This window comes from Hydra viridissima, unplaced genomic scaffold, assembly GCF_058129835.1.
Source record: "Hydra viridissima isolate aposymbiotic clone 2 unplaced genomic scaffold, HvirCarnegie_v1 scaffold_1, whole genome shotgun sequence".
Classification (NCBI taxonomy): domain Eukaryota; kingdom Metazoa; phylum Cnidaria; class Hydrozoa; order Anthoathecata; family Hydridae; genus Hydra; species Hydra viridissima.
Window position 1 is genome coordinate 6,075,863 of NW_028324300.1, and position 19,629 is coordinate 6,095,491.

At 29.0% G+C, this 19,629-nt stretch overlaps 1 protein-coding gene across 2 annotated transcripts in view; it reads left to right on the forward strand.

Moving 5' to 3' along the window:
• Nucleotides 1-19,629, forward strand: part of LOC145187371 (FERM domain-containing protein 3-like) — a 48,032-nt gene that overhangs the window by 22,603 nt on the left and 5,800 nt on the right. Inside the window, exons 7-13 of one of the 2 annotated variants that reach the window (XM_090088343.1) lie at nucleotides 1,879-1,952; nucleotides 2,593-2,727; nucleotides 4,709-4,797; nucleotides 5,224-5,287; nucleotides 7,422-7,510; nucleotides 9,113-9,196; nucleotides 12,125-12,196. In XM_090088343.1, the coding sequence (XP_089944469.1) occupies nucleotides 1,879-1,952; nucleotides 2,593-2,727; nucleotides 4,709-4,797; nucleotides 5,224-5,287; nucleotides 7,422-7,510; nucleotides 9,113-9,196; nucleotides 12,125-12,196 (607 nt within the window). The remainder of the gene's footprint in view (nucleotides 1-1,878; nucleotides 1,953-2,592; nucleotides 2,728-4,708; nucleotides 4,798-5,223; nucleotides 5,288-7,421; nucleotides 7,511-9,112; nucleotides 9,197-12,124; nucleotides 12,197-19,629) is intronic. The other variant, XM_090088351.1, reaches the window with a different exon arrangement.

Sequence of the window (19,629 nt, forward strand, 5' to 3'; positions counted from 1 at the left end):
AGAAATTGAGTAAGAAGCTGCTTTGGTTAGCGTGCAGACATCATATGCTTGAGGTGATATGTGCAGAAGTCTTCAAAAAGACATTTGGAGGTATTACAACTGGACTGGATGTACTGCTATTCAAAAGCTTTAAATGTATTGGCCAAAAATAAGAGAGGCAGAATTTAGTATATGCCATGATGTTCAACTGGAGCAAAATCTCAAGCCTTTAAAAAAAGAAGTCATCACATTTTGTTCAAATATCCTCCAAATGAAAGATAACTTATTATATTTGCAATGTGAAGATTACAAAAACTTCTGACTCTCAATCTTATCTTCCTGGGAGGAATCCCCCCCCCCCCCCGCATCTTTGGGGTGCATTTTGGTGTTCCAGCAGCTTATCACCATGCAAGGTGGATGTCTAAAATGATCTACATCATGAAGATTTCTCTTCTGTCATCAATTCAAGCTAACTAAATATGAAGACAGATCAATTGCAGAATTTGCTATCTTTGCATCCTTGGTTTACATTAAAGCTTGCATTTGATCAAGATTCTTTTCAATATTAAGTATGTTTCTCCCTCCATTTCTCAGACTGCATTGAAAACAATTGTCCGACATCTCTGTTACCTTAGTGCAGAACTCATTCCTTTAGCTCTCTTTTCTCAATGTGTCTCAGTGGATGAGAAAAACAGCCTTGCTACTTGCTTGAGGCAACTCATGGAGAAAGATCTTCTGATGTTCAGAAAGAAGAAAGGTACATCCGCAGCACAAATGATCCTTCAGCACTTCATAATGTGACATTAAAGGATTTTGTGATCTCGTCATCACTGCTCTTCTGCTTCCCACAAATTTTCTCATGACTGATGCTTCCACCCGCCAACAAACTCCATCTTTTCAGAAGGTAACAGCAGTGGTCTCTTCCTTGAAAGTTGTCAATTACTGTTTCAAGCAGGGAATTGCACTGGCGTCATCATTCAACTCATCTCTCACTAAATCAGAGGAGGAAAAGCAGTACTTGCTCCAAATTGTTGAACAGCATCACAAAGAGTTTCCAGATGCAAAAAAATCAACTTTGAAGAGATTGCAACTTGAAGACTTTCAGGACTCAGAAAGTTCAGACTAAAAAACTTTTAAAGTGTATTTTTGAATGGCGTACTTAGAACTACTCTGCAATACAGTCAGGTTAATGTGTCATGTAACTAGTATTATTTTTCTGTTTAGCTCCTACTGTGTAATGTAATTTTTCTTTGTATCTAAAAAACAGCTTTTTAAACTTTGCAAAATTTTGATTTAATGCAACTGCCAAATACCATAAAATCACAAGATAACAAGTGCACTGAGGCAGTATTTATAAGAGCCCAAGTGGTGTGAAATTTGATATATACATGTTTTAAATCCTAGTGAACCAGAAAACTAAGATGCTCATGATAAAAAAACAACTTAATTTTTTTCCATTATAGAGTGAACTACTATAATATATATATATATATATATATATATATATATATATATATATATATATATATATATATATATATATATATATATATATATATATATATATATATATGTACATATATATACATATATACATTTAAGTGTATATATATACACACACACATATATATACACACACAAACAATAGACAAATACTATAAAGTGTTTAATAATTCTGTAATAATAATCCTTTATAAATCTAGTTGTTCAATTCACTGTAATATAAATATCCGATTAAAAGTGTCATTCTAAAAACTTTATTGCAAAACTTTTTTAACTTTTTAGTGAAAGCTTAAGAAAAGTTACTTAAAAAAAAATTTTTTTTTTAATCTTCTACAGTTCTAAATGGTTTATTTGTGATAAACCATTTGTAACCTTTTAAATTATTTTCCTATCTAGCAGAACTAGGGGATTACAATGACGAAGAATTTGGAGATGGTTACCTAAAAGATTTAAAGCTTCTTCCAAGACAGGTAAAGTATAAGAGTTATTGCTAATTGTTATCAGTTTTGAAGTGAATTCAGATTATCATAAGCAAATTTAGTTCTCTCTTTGAAATATTAATTGCAAGACTATCCATACCTTTATTTTCATAAGCCACCTATTCAGTTAATATTTTTTATATTTTTCTCATTTTTTGATCTGTTCACTAATTAACAATTTTTCAGTAATTTATAATATCTAAAAAAAGAAAACTTTTAAATTTTCATATTGGTTTATTTATTAAAAAGATAAAAACAAATTAAATAAATCACATTGATCTCTGAATAAAGTTTGTCCAGAAAAAAATCTTGAGTATTTGTTGCATTTGTTATTTATTCTTACTCTTGAAATATTTTTTGCTTTTGATTACTGCTTTTGATACTGTTGAGTCAAAAATGCTCCTTAAGAACATAAGTAGCTTAATATCTTATAAAATAATAAGCTCTTTTCTTTTTTATAAAATAATAAACTCTTTTCAGTTAAAAAGAAGTAAACTTTTGCACATGGTCAACTTATACACCAGTATATATGGTAGTTATTGGATTTGCTTGTGAAATAATATGGCAAACTTTCAATTAATTTCTGCTGTTAAATTTTTTGAATTTTAATTATTGATCAATTTCTTTCTAGAATGAAAAGCTAAATGAAAAGATTATTGAGTATCATAAAACCTTAAAAGGTTGTTCACCTGCTGAAGCAGAGAATAAATTTCTCAATCTTGCTAAAAATCAGGATTTGTATGGTGTTGATCCACATCCTTGTAAGGCAAGTATTTTCATAGATTTTGTATTTTTATCATAATTCTCAAAATTTATAAAAAGGTATCTCTAAATATCTTTTTTAAATGTTAATAAATTTCATTAAATTCTATATTATATTGCACAGTAAAAAACAACCACTAACTTGTTTTGTAAAAAATAAATGGCTTTTACAGCTCATATTATATCCATTGCAGTCAGTTAACCGAGTTCTCCAAAAAAAATTGATTGTATAAATCATTATTTTTAAAATACTTTCTTTTTACCCAAGAAGCTATTTTAGAAATTATTGGATAAATTTAACTATATTTATAATATTGTATTCAAATACTAACCAGGTAACAAGTTTTGAATAAGAATTTTAAAAAAAAGTTGTTCATGTTTGTTGTAAATATATTAATTGAAATATAAAATAGAACAAATGGTGTTTGTATTTAAAATTGTATTAGTTTCAAATTCTTTACTCAATAAGCAAGAATCTAAGACTGTAAAAAAAAAAAAATAAAAAAAAAAAAAAAGGAGCAATAAAATTTGTACTAAATGATTTAAGAGAAACCAGTTGTTAACCAGTTTTAATTATTTCTAGGCTGGATTTCGGCATTGACTAGATTAGCTTATTGATCAGAGATTTAATAATTTTTTCATGGAATGAAAGTCCATGCTACTTTAAGTTGTTTGAATTGTTGATTTGTTTATTCTGAATGTCTTATGCAAACTAGTTAAGTTATCAAAGTGGTTTCCATTTTATTTTGATAAGATTTAAGACTGGTGACTGAGCATGCTTATGTACTTTCCTGCAATCCCTAGGGTAAATTTTGGTTCACTTTTAAAATTTTTGCATAATGTTTCAAAATCTAGACTAATTGCAAAACATGGTTTATGCATATTTAGCTTATTTTTAAAAATATCCCAAAGCCATGATGTCAATAACACTCATTTGTAAAGAAATATGTGTGAATGTCAGTAAAACTCTGGAAACAATTTGTGCTTATTATTTAATATTTTTGGAAAACTTAGATAAAAGTATTATAGGAATTAATGGAATAACAAATCATATCCAAAGTCTTTTTTGAAGATTTAGAACTGGAAAAGTAATTTTATCCTAAAGGCATTCTCACTCCTTACAAAACTAATTTGTATGCCTTAAATAGAGAAGATATAAAATTACAAACTAATCAACAAAAGTTATAAAGATCAACCACTGTTAATACAATGAACAGTTTGAACAGTTTAAGTACATTGTATAGAGATTAGCAACCAAAAAGAAAAAATTTATAATTTTTTCTAAATACCATTGTAATATATTTGTCAAAAAGTCCCAGTACTAACCCTCAGATGGTGCCACAAAACAATCATAATCTGTTTTAAGTAGTACTAAAGTTTGAAAAATGAGTCAAAGTGTCACGCCAATTTGACAATTTGTTATATAGATATTAAAGTTTAACTAGCACATTTTTGGGTTGAAATATGTAAAAAAATCTGCTCTATTCAGAGCAGCAATCTATTGGTAGTTTGCTGGGTTTAAATATGGCTTTACAGACACCATAGCTGATGGTTTGGGGACATCCAAATGAGGTGACTACATTAGAAATAATTTTAAAAAAGCCTTAAAATTGTGATGAACAACTGTAAAGCAATGTTGCAGCAGAAAATATTCAAAGGCAGTGTATACAATTCTTTGCATGAGGATTTTAAAGTAATTTAAAAAACTATGGCTTTGTAAACTGAATACTTTCTTGCTGAGTCTGTTTGAGAGCTCCCATGGTTATAAATATCAAAGATCTTTCATGAAATATTAGGTTTTAGTCAAAGTTGATTTGATTTTAAGAAAAATTGAAAAAAGTCTGCTTTAAAAGTTTTCCCAAAAATAATTTTAATTTTTTCATATTAATCAAGCATGACCAACACATATAATAGTTGGCAATAAATCATAGTTTCAGTTAGTTCAGTTAGCCTAAGTTAATTTTATATGTTTAACATTGTTTCAGGACCATGACGATTTACCCTTGTATCTTGGTCTTACTCCTCATGGTATACAAGTAATCAGAGAAGCCAAAAGAGTTTCAGGATTTGTCTGGTAACTAAATCCCTTTTATATTTTAGATTATATTCCACGTCTGAGTTTTCCTTGTTTTTTATTGATATTATCAGCCATTTCAGACAAAATATAACTTCATTTTGTCTGAATAGGCTGACAATAACAATAAAAAAATGTAGTTAAATAAGGGGTTTTGTTTAATATTTTCATATTTAACCTAAAAAATACAATCAGTTCTGAAAATATTATTTTGCATTAAACTAAGAGGTTTTAATATAAATTTAATACAGATTTTCTCAGCATTCCTGCAAAAATTTTGTTTTACGTTAATATTACATTTAATCTTTATTAGCTTATATATATATATACAATATTTTTCTTCAATAAATTGTTTACCCCTCTGGCAAACTTTTTTTTCACCACCATTGCAAGTTTTGTTGAATAAATTTTTTCCATTATTTTTAGGTCCGACTTAAATAAAGTTTCATACGATAACAAACTATTTTATATTCAGACTTTCAAATTGAAGGTAATTACAAAATATGTTTTTCTTTTCATCTATGATTAGTTGATTATTAAAGAGAATTACAAAATGTAAATACAACTCACAGAAAAAAATGTCAGACACCTAGCATAAAGTGTGTACACAAAATAAATGTGAAAGAATAAGCACGTCATTTTTTTTCAGTGGTTGTATTAAAATCTTTTTCATTGTTTTGTATTTTGTTTACAACGTGTTGCGGTTACAAAAAAATATGTTAGTTTTTGGATTTAACTTGAAATTAGTTTTAAAAATGACAAAAGAAGAAGACGTAAGAGAAAAAATTATGCACAAATATTTACAAAATCCTAATAGTAGCTACAATTCAATAGCAAAATTGTTGCAAATACATCCATACACTGTTAGTTGTGTTATTCAACGTTTTTCTCAAACAAAATCGATCAAACGCAAATCTGGTGGTGGAAGAAAGGACGGTTTTAAAGATATAAAACTAGTTAGAAAACTGGTTAACAGTTTTAAGAATAACCCAAGCCTTTCACTCAGGGAACGCGCAAAAATATATGGAGTTTCTCATAGTTTCGTTGCAAAAGTTAGAAACAAACATGGTTTTCATTCTTTCAAAGCACAAAAAGTGCCCAACCGTTCTGAAACCCAACAAAAAAGTGCAAGAACCCGCGGCAGAAAGTTGTATGACAATTTTATTTCTAAAAATTTCTGTTTTATTGAAGATGATGAAACTTATATCAAGTACAATCATCAACAAATTCCTGGTGCTATTTATTATATTGCCAAATATAGAGAAAAAGCAGATAAGAGATTTAAATACACAAAACATGACAAGTTCGTTAAAAAAGCTTTGATTTGGCAAGCTATTTGCAGTTATGGCAAAAAATCAGCACCTTATATTTCTCAGTCCACACTCTCTGGTCAAATATGTGTTAAAGAATGTTTACAAAAACGCCTTTTACCTCTCATTAAATCACACAATAACAGACCTGTGTTCTGGCTTGATTTAGCATCAATTCATTATTGTAGACTAGCTATGGAATGGTATAAAAAGAATAATGTGAAATTTGTGCCTAAAACAGAAAATCCTCAAAACTGCCCAGAATTGAGAGTTATTGAAAAGTACTGGGCTATTATTAAAAGAAAAATGAAAAAAACAAAAAAGCTTTGCAGAAACATTAAAGATATTAAAATATCATTTAAAAAAGCATCAAATAGTTTTGACTCTTATTCTGTGCGCAAGTTTATGGGTACCACTAAAGCAAAAGCTTGAAATTTTATTAGATTCCCACAGGAATAATTAATTTTTTTTTTTAATGTTTGATCTTCTTATATTATTGTATTAAAATTATTACTTGGTTCGAAATAAAAATTGAGGAGTACTTTTTTAGTTGTTTTTCTACTTTCACATTTATTTCGTGTTTACACGCTTTATTAAAAGTTAAACATCAATATAGTTTCTTTTTTTGAGGATTAAACAACTTTACATTTTATAAATGCTGTGACTTTTTTGAAAACTAAATTTTATAAATGCTGTGACTTTTTAGGAAACACAGATAAACCTTTTGTTTTAAAATGTAGAAAAAATTGTTTTAAAATGTTGACTCATAAAACTTAAACAATTGAATTAAATTTTGAAAGAAACTAGTTTGGAAAATGTCTCTGTACATTTATACTTTGGTAAACTTACGGTATATTTTTGTAACCTTGTGGTAAAACGAAAATTTTTGTCTAGTAAGTTTAAATAAGGTTAGATAAAATATTTAGAATGTATAAAAAGAGCAAAAAGCAAACAATTTAAAAATTGAACACTAGGATTGCTACCCAAAAGGTGTTAGATTCTGTAGGATTTCTAAAAAACCTTTTGTCTTGGGATTATAATAATTTTATTGCTTTTTGCAGTTTAATAAAACTTTTTTTTTTTTTAAGTTTTCTTTTAAGGTAATAAATAACCTGCTTCATTTTTATCTAGCAAAACAACAACTACAACAAAAAAAAAATAGATTATTAGAGTCTGTAAAAAACAAATGTTAGACATTTGATTAGGTTGTTACAGTATATGCTTATATTTAAAAAGATCTTTTTATATTCAGACTTTTTCTTTTTTTTTTCTACACTTTATTCTTATCTAACCATCATTTCTATACACTTTAAGAAAAAACAGAATTATGTCTTTTGCTTGAATGATACGCCATCTTGCAAGCATCTTTGGAAATGCTCTGTAGAGCATATGTCTTTTTACAGGTGAGTAAATTTTAATTTAACTAAAATAATAAACAGTTTCCATTAAAAATGTGATAAATGTATAGAACTAGTTTCAAATTTCGTAATTCACATATAGAGTTTATTTTGTTTTTCAGAAGTTAGGATGCACAATTAAAATTTCAAATTTTGAGTTTAGACAAATAATAGTTGAGATAAACTTATTAAAAAATTTTTAATATAAGTTTCTTAAAATATAAATATATTTAAATGTTTCAATTTTTTTTTTTTGTTTCAAAACACAGCTAAATAAAAATAAACCACTTGAATTTTTTTTCAAGATTATATATTTTTGAATATTTACAGAATTCGTATTTAATTTTGGAGCTTGTAAATTTTCTATAAAATGCACCTATTATCCTCCTTCCTATTCTTCTTTTTACTTTCCTTTTTCATTTCTTTTCCTACTTTCATTCATATCCTGTCACTGGTTTATAAATTTTTTATAAGAAAAACTCATAAATAAAAATTTCAAAATTAACCATTTTAAAACTGTATAAGAAATTTTGTAAATTGTTTTTCGTAATCAATTTAAAAATACAAGCATTTTCAAACTTAAAAGTGTAAGTGTTGTCAAACTTTTTATTAATTATTATCAATTAAATAGCAATTTATTCATTTAAACAAAGTACTGAGAAGGACAACTTGACTGGACTGGTTTCATGTTGAGCACCCACCATAAGCCATTAAAGATTTGTATAACACTTACATGAGAAGTTTGTTATTTAACCTTACTTTTTGTATCTATTCAATCATATCAATCAATCATATCAACTGTATTTAGCTTTGTTTGACACAATTTGAAAAGTACTTTTATCATTAAACTAAACTTAAAAATGTAAAATGGCAGTTTCACTTCATTAGTTACTTAATAGTTGAAAAAAAGTTTGTATGTATGTATTATATGTGTTAATTAGCATATATATTATTATATATATGCTAATTAACACATTATTCTCAAAGAGATATTGCTAAATTATTCTCAAAGAGATATAGCAATATCTCTTTGAGAATAATTTAGCAATATCTCTTTGAGAATAATGTGTTAATTAGCAGAGATATAAGTTCATTCTTTTTTGTGTTGATAAGTCTTTTCTTGCCTATAATTACAAATAAAGAATGCTTATTTCATAAATTGTTTCTTGAATCTACAAAAAAAATCAGCTTGATATAAGTAGATACTTAAATAGTAAATTTAGAAAGTTTTTTTAAAAAATCAGCATAAAATGTACTGATGCCAATTACAGTTTCAGCACCCCCAAAAATACAATAGATCAGTTGCATTTGTTTAAAAATTTTTCCAATCTTTTTTTTTGTTGTTGGCCTATCATGCAGGGAAAATTAAAGATTACAAAAACTAAAATATTTTTGTAATCTTTAATTTTTAAACTGTTTTCTAAATTTAGCTCTGTTCATTACTTTTTAATATCAATCATCATTTAACAGAGGGACCTATTTAACATTAAAATTTTAGGCATAAACATATTTTAAAAATTTTAAAAATATGAAAAAATTAAAGTTTATATTGAAAAATTGCAAAGTGCAAGTTTAATACCTTTTAAATTATTTTTCAATAATTTTTAGTCAAAATAAAACACCAACAAAAGTTTTGAAGAAATCAATGCTATCACCACAAAGCTTGTTTAGAAAGAGTAAACCAAAGTTCAGGTATGTTCAAAGAGAATATACATACATATATATGTATGTGTGTATATATATATATATGTCAAAAATATTAGGTCATGTTTTAATTCAGTGTTTTGCATGACCACCATGTGCTTTTACGCAGACTCGAATAGGTTTTTGCATAGATTCAATCTGATGCATACATAATTCCAAATGAATTATGTATGCATCAGATTGAATCTATACAAAAACCTATTTTGTTCCACTTTCTCTCTTGATAATTTCTTGTCCATCCATGACCAAATATTTTAGATGGGGTTCAGGTCTGGTGATCCTGCTAGCCTGGGTAGAAGAGTAATATGTTAAACTCTTTTATTGAGTTGCTAATATGTACCATTTCGCTGTCCTGTTGGAGAATCCAATTTTTACACCTTCCAAAAAATGATCTAGCAATAGGTTAAAGCATATTTTCCAAAGTCTTTTTATAAGTATACTGCTTAGTTCTCCCTATATAAATATTTTGAAATCCTATCCCCATATGAGAAATGCATCCCTATATACCTATTGAGCTGCCATTGTCTTTTACTCTTGGTACACAAAATCTTTCCTCATATTTCTCTGAAGCTAAATCTTTTAATGATAAATCTTGATTTACGCTTAACCACCTCTAAATTTGATTCATCACTGAAAATGACATTAGACCAATCTTCTTCTAATCAGTGAAGTCTTTCCTTACACCAATTATATCATTTTAATCCTATATCACTCTTCAAAGCAAGTTTCTGGCAGTAACATAGCAGTCAATACCTTTTTTATTAAGACACCTAACTGTTCTGTAACTGATACTAATATAAGCAGCCCTATTACTAAACTCAGCTGACAATTCTCGGTAGCTAATTTTAGGATATTCTTCCCTTTGATACTTATTTTATATTTACCATGATATTTACCATTTGACTTTTTGTGATACTGATTTTCTGCCCATTTTTCTGCTTCTGGTGTGCCAAGAATTTACCAACTAAAATATCTCTTGAAATACTGGTTAGATATTGATTTTTTTTTCAAATTTATTTGTAATTCACATTGGTCAAAGCAAGTACAAATTTTCAGGATTTTTTTTATAATTAATTTAAGAGTTATTAAGTTTAAATTAACTAACCTTATATTTTTGACATTTTTTTAATAGTTTTTTGATATAACTTTATTTTTTGATTGATTTTGGTATCAAAATAACTTCTTTTTTTTTTTATTTGTTTAAAAACCATGGTAATAATTTAAGTAATTGCTGAGAAATCTAATAATTAAAATTTTTGAAAGCCACTGTGTATAGCCACATACATACATACATACATACATACATACATACATACATACATACATACATACATACATACATACATACATACATACATACATACATACACACACACATACATACATACATACATACATACATACATACATACATACATACATACATACATACATACATACATACATACATACATACATACATACATACATACATACATACATACATACATACATACATATATACATACATACATACATACATACATACAAGTATGTACGTATGTCCATTTGTACATACGTAAATCGTGATGAATGTGTTGCAATTTTTACTTTGTCCAATGAAGGATTAATAAATTGCCAATTTAGTAAAAGAATTGGAGTGTCTCATACAACAGTCATTTAGGGATCTACAAAGTTTTGTAGAGACCAATGATCACACTAGATGACCGGGCAAAGGCAGATCACAAGCTACCAATGTCATGGAAGACTGATTATTAATGCTTCAAACACTGAGAGAACAGTTCACTACTGCACGAAGTCTCAAAATACAACTTGCTGAAGTTCATGGAACTACTGTTAGTCAAGATACCATAAGAAGAAGGTTTCATGATTTAAATTTATGACCTTGGGCAGCAGCTACTGGTCCCAGATTGTCTGTAGACCACCAAATAAACAGACTGGTTTTTGCAAGGAGGCATATTAATTGGGAAATGCATGATTGAGGACAGGTGTTATTTACAGATGAGTCTAGGTTTTGCCTTGTAAGTTCTGATTGATGCCCAAGAGTGTATAGAAGACCAAATGAAAGATATTTTGCTTGTAACATTCAAGAAACCACTTCATATGGAGGCGGCTCATTGATGGTATGAGGCAGAATATCCTTAACTGCTCACACAGAGCTTTTTATTGTTGATGATGAATGTCTGACTTCTCAACAATACATAGCAGACATTTTGGAGGGGCCAGCTTGCAGTCCAGATATGAACCCAATAGAGAATCTTTGGAACATTATGGGAAGCTGTGTTAGAAGCCAACATCCACCACCTAACAGCCTAGATGAGCTGCGACAAAGTCTTATCCGTGTGTGGGAAGATATCCCTCAAGAAATAATTAAATCTCTAATTGAAAGTATGCTACAGCGCTGTCAGACTGTAATACATCAAGAGGTGGTAACACTAGTTATTGATAAGTCAAAAATGTTTCAATTGACACTATACAGCCAATACAGGTCATAAAAATGATGTTGTTACTACACAACAGAGATAGTTAAGATAAAATGATCTAAATGAGATTTACGTTGACAGTTTTTATAATATATGAATTATAAATAGCCAAATATTCTTATAATGACTCTGTATAGTTATAACACCTTTCACAACCAAACAAAATTAAAGCTATTCCTGAAAATTTAATACAAAAGTTGATTGTCTACTACCACAGGCTATTAAATTTGAAAAACGTCATAATCCTACTTTATATATATATACATATACATATACATATTCATATACATATACTGAAAGTGTTAGAGTAGGTTAGCATTAATTTGCAACTAGAATAAACCATCAAAATTACTTATGATCTTACTTTTCATTTTACTGAACATTTTCTTTTGCGATATACTATCTTTTTTTATCCAACATTTTAATCTTATAGTGGTAAAGCAGAGCATGAGCTTAGGATTGCTTTAGATGAAATAAAAAGATCTAACCCACCCTCATTTACAAGGTAATTGTTTATAGTAATAATTTTCTGTAAATTAATGATAAAACTTTTTGAATAAATTTTTATATAAAACTATTAGTTATCTAAATAGTTCTTACAATATTAGTTTGTATTAAAAAGAACATATTAGCTAGGGGCTTATTTTTTTTTATGTAAATTTTTTAGGCAATATCAAAAATCAAAAATTTGATTGCAGATTTATATTTTGCTTTTCCTATTTATCATTATATTTCTTCAATCTATGTAAAGGTCATTTCATGCCAAGTGGAATGACCTTTACATAATGACCATACTAATGGGCCTACAATGGACCACCTCAAATTTTGATTAAACTTGTTGGGTGATGTATATCAAACAAATTTTGAAAATTTCAGACTAAACTTGAAAATTTTTTTGATAAATTTAAGATTTCTGCAATTTCAAGAAGCTTATTCTTCAAAATTACAAAAATCACGATTAAAAGACATTTTGGATAAATTCAAGTGATTTGAGCTCTTTATTTAAAAACTAATTCATCAAAAAGTGCCCCCCTTCCAAATTTTTAAAAGTTATATTTTCAGTTCAAAAGTTCTGTTATCTATGATCACATTAAAAATTTTTTTTACACATCAATTTATGTGTCTTATCAGAAGCAAAAAAACAATTCTAGACTCAACCATAGTCCCCATTTAAAATTTTTGAAAAAAAAAAGTGAATTTAAAATTTTTGAAAAAAAAGAATTTTTTTTGGTTTGATTTTTTTACTTTCTCAGTTATCAATATGTAACAACCAAAATATATTTAAAAAAATATATAATTTGCATTTATTTTTAAATGTAACTTAATTGTCACATTCGTCCATAGGTCCATAATGCAAGAATTAAAAATGCACCTTCATTTTTATATTTTTTTATATTATTTTGTTTTTCAATAAAAAAAACTTATTTTATTTATAAAACATAATGCAACATTTATTAATTTATTATTTTAGTGTGAAATTGAACAAAACAATTTTTTTCTTTTGTGATACAAAGATGAACTTTGCATTTACTGCAGAAAAATACTGGTGCACTCTTGCAATTTACATTTTTGCATCTTCCTCTGTTTGTGACCTCAGGGTAATGGTGAAGACCATCCAAACGAACATCACTTCCAGGGATACTTTTGGTGGCAGGACCTCTACTTTTTTTCTTTGCAAACTCAACATCAGTAGAGGAAGTAGAAGGTCTGCCTCTTTTTTTGCCTCTATTACTCTTTCCTTCAAGAAGAAGAGCTTCCGCGATGCTCAATTTAAATTCTTGCAGGCTTTGGATCTTGTTTTTCGGTGTTTGAAGATTCTCACAGTCTCTACGATAAATTAGCCAAGAATTCACAACAGTCACATCTATAAAATGAAAAAAAAATTTGTGGTAATATTTTTTTGATCTGATATGAATTCTGTATAGTGCAATTAGCGAGTCCATCAAATCAACACCTCCCATAAACTTGTTGTAGGTTTTCACAATAGCAAGGCAATCAATTGTAATGGTTTGTTTTGTCTTTTTGTCAAATCGCTTACAGTTGTCTTTCAGTTCTGCCGATGCAAAAGTTGACATAAGGTTGACAACTCTATTATCTGCCCATTTCACTACCTGTACTTCAGTATCTTCAACTAGAGCAGTCACCTCTTGATAGGACCCTTTTCCTCGTTTAATCAAATCTTTGTCCTTGATTAGTGGTATCCCAGGCAAACGATTGATTCTAACGGTTCCCAGGCAAAATACTTGTTTTTTTGCCAAAGTTTTCATCAAAGGAAGTGATGTAAACCAGTTGTCAAAATATAAAAGATGGTTCAATCCCACAGGAATTGATTGGGCCAATTTCAGCACCACATTTGAACTAGCTCCCAAGTCAGGTTCTCCTAACACCGGTTCAATTTTCTCAGAATATATGAAAAAATCATACATGATTCCTTTATCATCGCAAAGACCAAACAATTTATATCCCCACTTGTGTGGTTTTTTTGGTATCTATTGCTTTATGCTTATTTTACCTTTGAATGGAACTATCTGTTCATCTACGCATAGCATTTGGGGCATTGGAATTTCCCGAAACTTTTTTTGTAAGTGGTCTATCAAAGGCCAGATTTTGAATAATTTGTCTGTTTTCTCATTAGGTAAGGGAATTTTTGTATTATCATTGAAGTGAATCTTGGACTTTATATCTTCCCATCTATCTCTACTGATCACTTCCGATACAATAGGACAGTTTAGTTTGCTCTTCCAATATAGTCGTGAATTTGAGAGCTTCACCATTGACATAGCAAGCAGTGTACCCAAAAATTGCTCAAGCTCTTAACTATTCAGTGCAAGACTTTTATTGGGATTTTGCTGGATTGCATAAAGATTGGATTGGTTGACAATATGGGCAATGATATCCTCCGAGAAAAAATGCCTAAAATAATCAACAGAGCGTTTTACCACCCCAGAGGAAACTTTTTGTCCTAACCATTCAGGTATAGATCTAGCTGTATCAGCTCCAGAAATGTGCTTCCAAAGAGGAGTTCTTTGAGTTCTTGATGTTGTTGGCTCAGAACTTGTAACTATTAGAATAGCTTCTTCAACTTCAACAACTGAAGATTCTAACTCATCTTCACTAGTGTTATCACTACTAACTAGGAGGTCTTCTAATTCATCCAAATCAGAGTCGTCGGGCATATATTCACTTCCTGTGGCGGGTAAAAAATAAATATTATCATCAAAATAGTTTGAACAAGAATCAAGTAAACATATATTGTAAAATCAAAATTTTTAAATATAATACACATTTTATTTACCAATTTCATCCATATTAGCATCTGGTTCCTTATCTGACTCTGAATCGCATCCATCTAGGTCATAAATTTGCCGTTTTCCATAAAACATTCCACAATCCATGCCGTGATAATATTTGTCCGCTTTGACTCAAAAGACGGACGTAACGAATTTGTAACGTTTGGAAAATGCGGATATATATAATAAATATAATGTTTTTTTACAAGAATTACACTCTCACTATAATTATTACAATTTTTTTTAATATTCACAGCAAATATCACCACTAAAACTTCAGTAGATTGAAAATAATCGGAAAATACACTAAGTGCCAAACACCACTTAACCTCAAACGCGCAGTCTGTCAAAACAAGTAATAGTTCAAGAATATTGCCGCTAGAATGCGTGACTAGGGGTTTGCATTTAAACTACAAAAGTGTGACGATATCGTCAAAATCGTCGACGGCTCTAAAAACTTTATATTTTCGGTACTAAATACGTTTAAATGAAACGTTACGAAAACGTCGCGCTCGACGTTATAGGGTTAATAAAGTTGCAAAAGCTTTAATACTAGATGTATAGCATTAAATAATCAAAGATAATAGTTATTAGTAATGGTTAAAGTAACAAAGTTAAACCCTTTTTTAAGTTTTCTGATATTTTTTAAATTTCATTTTTGATAAACAAAAAGTTCATAAACTTAGTGTATTGATATAAACAGCACAGTTTACAAAATGACAAAAAGTATGGTAAATTAAAGTAAATTTTTCAAATTTGTTTAAATAACTGACTTATTTTTGCATCTTCTTTTAAGTAAGTTTCATAACTACTTCCATTCATTAGACAAGACCTTAAACTTTGTACCAAACATGCATTATGGGTATCAGTCATCTTTGTATGGCCAAGTGAATGTGTTTAAAGTAGTATAATTTTTTTTAAACTTGACATGGTTTCTTTTATGATGGTAACAATATTACCCAAAAACCATTCAGCATCATAAACCCATGAGATGTATATTCCTTGTGATTTCATAATCATTAACTTTTAAGTGGAAACTTTGGCATGTACATGTACAAACAACATTAAGTGAATATTCTTCATTTTTAATGTAGTGAGCAAAGTTTATATGAAAAAAGTTGTAGTTTTGAAATCTCAGTGATTCCAGAAGATGTAGCATATCTTGCTTCCTAATAAAACTTGAATTGTGTGAAGCTATGAAAACTTCATTAAAAAAAAAAAAGTGTTTTGAATATATCAACTGTAAAGGGTGTTTTTTTTAGAGGTATAGAAATATAAGTTAGCAATACTTTTTTAACTGGTAGCCATCTTGAGGGCTGTCAAGTGATTTATGTTTAGTTCGATTTAGCGTTTCAACATGAATAGACTGACACCTGAACAATTATGCAAATTTATTTTGAAAATCATGGTTTTGTTTGAAATACATATCATGCACTATGTCCATGTAATGGTCAACTTAATTGTCCATCAGAGCAATTAATTCAATCAACCATGGAACGTCTTTGCCACACATTTACTCTAAGTTATAATATGCACCCACAGATACGTTGTACAGTGCACACAGAAGTTGTTGCTACTGTTGAGCATAGCATAGAGGAAAACCTGAATCAGTCTATCTGCCATTGTACACAGCAATGATATGTGTCCATCCACTTTATGGAAGATTTTGCAGAAAGATCTTGGTTTGCATGTTTACAAAAGCCTACTTATGCAAGAATTGAAGCCACACGATCACCTAGCAAGGCGTAGATTCAGTGAATGGGACCAAAACAAGATTGTTGTTGATCCCAATTCTCATATGTGAATTTTGTTTAACCATGAAGCTCACTTTTGGTTGAATGGCTACGTCAACAAACAAAACTGCTGTATTTGGAGTGAAGATAATCCTCAAGTGTGTGTTGAGACACCATTACATCCAGAAAAACTGACTGTTTGGTGTGCATTATGAGCTGGTGAAATCATTGGTCTGTACTTCTTCAAAAGCGATGCAAAAATGTGACTGCTATAGAACCATGATTAATAACTTTTTCATTCCTCAATTGAACAACCATGATGTGCAGGAGCTGTGGTTTCAACAAGATGGCACAACATGTCATACAGCTCATACTACAATTGATTTATTGAAGGAAACATTTGGTAACTGCATAGTTCCACATTTCAGACCAGTAAATTGGCCTCCAAGATTGTGCGATTTAACACTGCTAAATTATTTTTGGTGGGGATATGTGAAGTCGCCAATCTACGCCAATAAGCCTGAAATGATTGACCACTTGGAGGACAACATTCTTGTTATTGCCACAAATGTTGAAAAAAACCATAGAAAATTGGACCTTCAGATTAGATGTCAGAGCCAGCCATGGCGGTCATATGCCAGAAATTTTGCTTAATATGTTAATGGGGTTAAGTTACTGAAGTCTCACTTATGCAACAAAGGTTTTTACAGGTTTCCACAGAGACTATCACAAAGGTTTTTTCTAATAGATATTATGAAAAATTCTATTAACTTTACAAAATGTAATAACTCTATAATATGTTGATGTGTTTTAACACAATAGCAAACAAGTTTTTCATCTTTAAGAAAATAAACTAGATTTCATTGCATCTTGTATTGACAAACTTTAGTTGTTTTTTTTTTTCAAATTCAAGAGTAATTAAAGCTTCCTTTTTTTAAGTTTGTTATGAAGTGTTGTATATAGACAGCTTGACTTTCTACTATGAAATGGTGCTCTTGTAAATTATCTGGTCTTTTCAGAAATTCAATATCAAAATTATATGATAGTATTTTATGTGAATTTTTTTAATTAGTTCTCAAATTAGTTGTTACTCAACATCTACATAAAATATTGACCTGAAATTTTCTTGATTTGCTTATCTCATGGACATACACCATCCTAACAAGTTTCATCAAAATCTAATATGGTTCATGTAGGACCTTGTAAAAGTTGGGTCCTTTTGTTATGAAATCACCAACTAAAATAAAATATGCCAAATGAAGTTCTATATTAAGTTAGGAGGTCTCAAGTGGATATTTAAAGCTTATGGTAGGTTTGTAATTTATCAGTTTAATAAAATATTTTTTAATAAGAGGATTCTTTTCTCAAAGCAATGAAATTATTCCATAGTAGTATCACAGCTAGAATTTTTGCTTTACCTGGCCCCATAAATTTATATGGCCGCTTCTTGGCCTTTTTTGCTATCTTCATCATCTTCTTAATTTTCTACTGAACCATTGTGATAAGGTGTTTTTTTTTCTCTTTGCTTACATAATGTCAATTGCTGTTTTGTTAGGTTTTGCTATTAAGAAATATTTACATTTGGTAAATCATAACACTAACCAGGGTTTTTCATTTAGATTATAAGATAATAATTTTTTAAAAAACAACATTTAAACAATTTAGACTGTTGTGCTAAGTTAGCAACCACGTTATTTATAAAAATAATAAACTCTTATTACAGCATTTAAGTATACTTCTCAGCTACAATGCAGTTGTAGCAAGTCAAGATGATAGTAATGTTTCTTTAAATTTTGATAAAACTGAAATAGTGTATGCAGTTCATCACAATAATTTCCACCTGAATTAAATCAAGTTCTATGATCAACAATTCGGTTGAAAACTGCTTCAAAAGAAAACAGTGCAGAGATTATTTTGCTAAGCCTCCAAAAGTCCTTGATTCATTCTGTAGTATTTTTTAGTAATTACTAAATATCCTTTTGAAAAAGAAACATTTCAACTGTTTAGATTGGTGAATGAGTTTGCTAATGTATTGTAAAAACAAAGTAAAGCAATGTGGTTACTAAGCTCATTTATTAAAAAATTTAAGTATACTTCTTAATGGTAATTGCATTTTTTTAATGCTTAATAAGCAGACCAGATTTATCACTTAAATTGATCACCATTAATTTATCTATTGCTGAATGTTTTAACCAGTCTCATTCTTATGAAAATAGTTACAAAATGCTAAAAGCACAACCTTGGTAACTCTCATCAAAGTAATGGTCTTTCATGTAGTTTTTTTTCTTTTTTCTTTTTTTTTTTTGTTATAGTTTGAATGCTGAATGGTGTGTGTAAATTGATTTCTATTCTTCTTATTTTGATTGCATTATAGTTAGTTAGGTTTTTTTTACGAATGTGTAGATTAAAAGTGTTTTAAAGAAATTAAAAATATTTAAAATAAGAAAATTGACAAAAGAGGTATTCCATAGAAAGTGTGAAAGTGAAGAAAATCTGAGATGGTGGGTTTCATACCGGTACCACTTTCTCATGGAATACCTCAAAAGAAAACTCGTTTACATCATTCTGTTTATACCATTCCATAGTAGTTTACTATAATGATTTGTAGACAAATCAGATAAGGACAAAGATCCATTATTATGTGGTTTAATGAGAGTTAAAAGATGTTTTTGTAAGCATTTTAACACTTTAGCATATATTTTACCAGTAAGTGTGGACTCACACATATAAGGTGTTGATATTTTGCTGCAACAGCTATTTGCAGCTGCAGCAAATCAAAAGTTTTGTTAGCAAACTGATCATTTTTTGTATTTAAATTTCTTATATGTTTCTTCTCTATATTTGAAAATATAATAGACAGCCCCAGGAAGTTGTTGATGACTGTACTTTATAAAAATTTCTTAGTTTTCAATTAG